Source organism: Chaetomium tenue (genome assembly GCF_020726465.1).
Source record: "Chaetomium tenue strain MPI-SDFR-AT-0079 chromosome Unknown F5144scaffold_9, whole genome shotgun sequence".
In the NCBI taxonomy this organism is placed as follows: domain Eukaryota; kingdom Fungi; phylum Ascomycota; class Sordariomycetes; order Sordariales; family Chaetomiaceae; genus Chaetomium; species Chaetomium tenue.
The window spans coordinates 1-4,622 of record NW_027117337.1 but is presented as its reverse complement, the minus strand read 5'-3'; the positions used below and the strand labels follow the sequence as shown (position 1 = coordinate 4,622).

Sequence of the window (4,622 nt, the reverse complement as noted above, 5' to 3'; positions counted from 1 at the left end):
TCCCGGCTGAGCCTGGCGGCCCGACTCAAAAAGAGGCGGCATGGTCCGTTTACTTTGTTCCGGTATTAGAAAGCAGTGAGAAGAGATACTTTGTTCCGGTATTAGAAAGCAGTGAGAAGTCATAATTCGTTTTCTAGTATGTACATTCTACTTGCGCCCGTTGCCAAACTGCGTGTTCTAAATTACAATATGGCTTGCTTCTTCGTGTACTGACTACCCAGTATGTAACAACCCCCCTCCCCTGGTATCCCAAGCATCACTCATGACATGCCCCCACGATGCTGTCCAACTTTATAATATAAAACAACCAAACATGCTGCAAATCCGAAACGCCGGAATCCCAAAAATAAACCACCCATCTTCTCTTTATGTACTAGTATGTCTCGGGCAGATCCGAGAAGCTGGGGATGTCTGACAAATCGCAGTCAAAGCTCCTCTCGTAGGCCTTGGCTGGGAGGACACCCGCCGCGAGCCCCTTTTTGTAGCTCCATTGTGGTCTGTTGACAGCGCCCGTTAGCAACACCAATCTTAAAGCAGCAACACTATCCCCCGAGCGGCACAACAACTAGGAAAGGAAAAAGAGACTTACGCATCCTCGGTATCCCAAACCCAATAAAACCACCCCCAACCCTTCTCAAACTCGACATCTGCGCCTCGGCAAACATCCTCAAGAACTGCTTATACGAGTCACTCCACTCACTCACCGGCGCATTGGCCTCCTCACAGCTGCACGAGTTTCCTGCGCCGGACAGCGCGGGGTGGTAACATCCCCGCTCCCGTCGGGGGTCATCAACGAGCCGGTCCAACGGTTCCCCAGCCGACATTGGTCAAATGCTTAGCGCAGTCGGTGTCGTCGGCCTGGGACCACTCGGCGACGAGGGTGGGGCCGAAGCCGGTGCTGCGCGATCCATGCTCTGGAGGGTCTGCTCGGTCCAGCCCTCGCACGCGTAGCGCACCTTGGCCGTGTGGTTGAAGACGATCTGGCCCGTGTTGAAGATGACGTACTGGTGCACGTCGAGCGCCGCCCGGTCGAGGCCCTGCAGCTCGCCCTGCCAGTTGTGCAGGCCGCGGAAGCCGTCGCCGAAGACCACGATGGCGTCGGATACGCCGTTCTTGCGTACGAGGGCGTGCGCATCCGTCGTCCATTGGAGGACCTCCTGCGAGTCGAGGAAGGTCATCTTGGGCTCGTTGGCTAGGCCGTAGTGGCTGATGATGTTCTTGTAGCGCGGCTGGGCGAAGAATTTGGAGAGGCTGTCGTGGAACTCGAGGGCGCGCTTCCCCCAGAGGGCCCCGTCGGTACCGTTCAGCCAGTTGATGGGGCCGAGCCGGCCGCTGTGGTTCCAGCCGTTCTGGCTGCCGGGCAGGCCGTGAACGTCGAGGTTGACGCGGAGGCCGTAGCGGCGGCACCACTCGATGGCTCGGAGTAGGTAGCGCCATGAGGTGCGGAAGACGTAAGGGTCGCCGTCGTAGACCTCCACAGCCCAGTACGAGAAGGGGATGCGGACGTGGTCGAGTCCGGCATCTCGGATCTCCCTGAAGGTGTCTTCCGTCACAAAGGTAGCGTAGTGCTTCTCGAGGACGCTCTCGCATCGTTTGGCGAGGTGTATTTGCAGAGGGTGTATTCATCGACGATGCCCATGCGAAGATCGTAGTTGAAGAGAGAGGGTGTGATGAATGGCTCGAGCGAGAGCCAGCCGCCCACATTGACGCCTCGCGCTGGCCGCTTGGCGTAGTCACCCCATGGCTTTTCCAACGCCGGCACATGGTCGTTGGCTTTTGCAGAATCATCCCACTCTGTGTCGAGGCCCATGAGAGGCAGGCCGCCAACCGTCTCGTCGGTGTAAGTGAGGTTGAAATCGGCCGTGTCCTCCCACACGAAGGGGTTCAGCCAGGATGGGGCCCCTTTCGGTATGCTGTCCGGCGATACCCCTCCCAGACCACTCTCACTATCGCGCGCTGCTTCCGCCCCCTCACGCTTTTTGTCATCATCCCCGCCAGAGTTGGGGACCACCACAGCCCCACGATGATGATGATAATAAGTAACACGGTGCAGACACCGATGAGGATCCCTGCCGTTGTCAGCGTAGCCCACTTCCTCCCTGGACAGAAGCAACCTACATAGCTTTTTCTTCTGCTTGTACCACGGCGCCGGTTTCCCGTTCCATAACGGCTCTTTCTCTCTCGGTCCCCATGCTATCATCACTCCCCCGTCCACCCCCCCTCAACCCCGTCCACCCTCTCCCGCCACCACCGCCACTACACCACCCCTCCCCTCCTCCAGCACCGGCCCCACCACCCTAGCACTCCTCCTCTTATCCCTCTCACGCCCCCCCTATGCCCCCTCCCCTCTTTCACCGGCGACACATCCACCACATCATACCTCTCATCCCCCTGGGGCGGCGAGACATCCACAACCTCATACCCGCGACTTCCGATCCCTCATCCGATTCCTCTTCCCCGCTCCCTCTCCTATCCTGCTCCCTCCATCCGCCTCTCCCCTCCCCTCTCCCTCCTCAACTCCTCCCTCCTCCTCCCTCTCCCTCTCCCCTCCTCTCCCCTCCCGTTCCCTCTCCCTTTCCCTCCCGTTCCTCTCCCTTTCCTCTCCCTCCTCCCCCTCCCCTCTCCTCCCCTCACCCCCACCCGGCATCGCCAACGGCTGGCGCGGACCCATTCGCGCGATTCAGCCTCGCCAGCGCCGCCGCCGACAGCACCCCGCCGGCTCTGGCACCACCACCACCACCGCCCTCTTCCGAGCTCCGGTCGTCGGCTCCGCCCGCCCGCGCTGTGCTGGGCCGCCGCCTGCGGCGTCGCTGGTGCTGCTGTGGCAGGTCGTCGTCGTCGGGCGCGGCGGACGAGTTGCGCCGGTGGTGGCGGCGCTCGCGGCGGGCGTCGCGGTCGCGGTCGCGGTCACGGTCCGGGGGGGCGGGTTGCGGAGGGGTCGCGGGGCATTTTGGGCTTTCTTTCTCTCCCTTCCGGTTAGGTGTACTTTGTGTGTGATCTGCAGGTTGTGATGGAATGTGGGACGTTGTGTGATCGGATGTGGTGGGTTAGGAATGCATGTGTGGTCGGCCGCAGGTGGTTATCCGGAATTGTGGTTACGCAGGAATTTTGGAGATAAAGATTGGAATGATTGTCACAGGCAAGATCTCTGCCGAATTCGATTCCTGGGTCGCTGCGACCTTGTGTTGGCGCTGTGCCTTGATCCTGTGCATGTAAAGAATGCGTGATTGTTGGCAGGGCAACGCTATCTGACAAGGGTCAAGGGGCGCCAAGAGGCCTACGCAGACGTCATCGGGAAATGCCATTGAGAAAACAGTCCCGAATTGGCCATTTTCAGTGTTGTGTCGGCCTTGTTCCGACTCACCAAAAACTTGCCTCTTCTGCAAACCAACGTTCATCTCAACTTCCTTCCATCCCAAAAACCGTGGGCCTTGACCCCTGTCCTAGCGCCAGGGCACTTCCCCAAGTGTGTTCCTGGCGAATTGGGACTTTGCGGGGCCCCGCGATTGCCAGATCCCTACCAAAGCCGCCGCAAGCCGACGCCGCCGTCATCCGCCCCAACCCAGCCCTTCCATCGTCTGCCGCTCGTCTCCTGCGCCCACCGACTTTGTTCTCACCATGTACAGAGACCGCTCTCTAGAAACACCAGAAAGAGGCGACGGGATCTAGACTTCATACGCACACAATGAAGGGTTCATCACTCCGCACCCTGTCAAGGGCATTGGCACGAAGATCGCCTCTCGCACCGTCTGCTCCCGCACTTGTCTCCTCTCGGCGACGGCACTACTCGACACACCCCCCAATGCGAAGCTGAACCTCCCGACCGACTACTCAACAACACCCCTACTATCCCACTCGTCACAAACAGCGTTGGCCAACCCAGAGCTGCCACTCGAAGTGCGCAATGGCACGACCAAGCGCATGAACCTCTTCCAGGCGGTCAACGACGCGCTCTCCATCGCGCTCGCCGAGGACGAATCAGTCATGATCTTCGGCGAGGACGTCGCGTTTGGCGGCGTCTTCCGCTGCACGGGCAAGCTAGCCGAGACGTACGGGGGCGACCGGGTGTTCAACACGCCGCTGACGGAGCAAGGGATCATGGGCTTCGCCATCGGCGTCGCGGCCGAGGGCATGCGGCCCGTGGCCGAGATCCAGTTCGCCGACTACGTCTACCCGGCCTTCGACCAGCTGGTCAACGAGGCCGCCAAGTTCCGCTACCGCGACGGCGCGTGCGGCCGCAGCTCGGGTGGCCTCACCGTCAGGATGCCCTGCGGCGGCGTCGGCCACGGCGCCCTGTACCACTCGCAGTCGCCAGAGAGCTTGTTCACCCACATCCCCGGCTGCGCGTCATCATGCCCCGGTCGCCGCTGCAGGCGAAGGGGCTGCTGCTCTCGGCCATCCGCAGCAACGACCCCTGCGTGTTTATGGAGCCCAAGATTCTGTACCGGGCGGCGGTCGAGCAGGTCCCGACCGCGTCGTACACCCTCCCGTTGTCGAAGGCGGAGGTGTTGAAGGAGGGCTCCGACGTCACCATCGTGTCGTATGGCCAGCCGTTGTACAAGTGCGAGGCGGCGCTCAAGCAGGCTGAGAAAGATCTGGGCATCTCGGTCGAGCTTATTGAT

The 4,622-nt window shown here is 60.9% G+C and overlaps 3 protein-coding genes across 3 annotated transcripts; 1 reads left to right on the top strand and 2 right to left on the bottom strand.

Annotated features, from left to right (window-relative positions):
- Nucleotides 1–140: 140 nt before the first annotated feature.
- F5144DRAFT_587974 (glycoside hydrolase superfamily) lies at nt 141–2,235 on the bottom strand. The gene is made up of 7 exons (XM_066789877.1): nt 2,119–2,235; nt 2,023–2,069; nt 1,631–1,975; nt 946–1,583; nt 795–898; nt 646–739; nt 141–497 (listed from the first exon to the last, which is right to left on the bottom strand). The coding sequence occupies exons 1-7, from the start codon at nt 2,198–2,200 to the stop codon at nt 374–376; spliced, it is 1,434 nt and encodes a 477-aa protein (XP_066638170.1). The 5' UTR covers nt 2,201–2,235; the 3' UTR covers nt 141–373.
- Nucleotides 2,236–2,630: 395 nt separating this feature from the next.
- Nucleotides 2,631–3,305, bottom strand: F5144DRAFT_634104 (uncharacterized protein; the record flags this gene model as incomplete). Its single annotated transcript, XM_066792571.1, has 2 exons — nt 2,631–2,969; nt 3,282–3,305. 2 exons carry the CDS (start codon nt 3,303–3,305, stop codon nt 2,631–2,633), a joined length of 363 nt encoding a protein of 120 aa, XP_066638169.1.
- A 380-nt stretch (nt 3,306–3,685) lies between these two features.
- On the top strand, nt 3,686–4,607 carry F5144DRAFT_587973 (thiamine diphosphate-binding protein; the record flags this gene model as incomplete). Its single annotated transcript, XM_066789876.1, has 3 exons — nt 3,686–3,763; nt 3,811–4,346; nt 4,406–4,607. Coding segments are annotated over 3 exons (816 nt in total), but the record flags the coding sequence as incomplete, so codon positions are not given.
- Between the last annotated feature and the right edge of the window lie 15 nt (nt 4,608–4,622).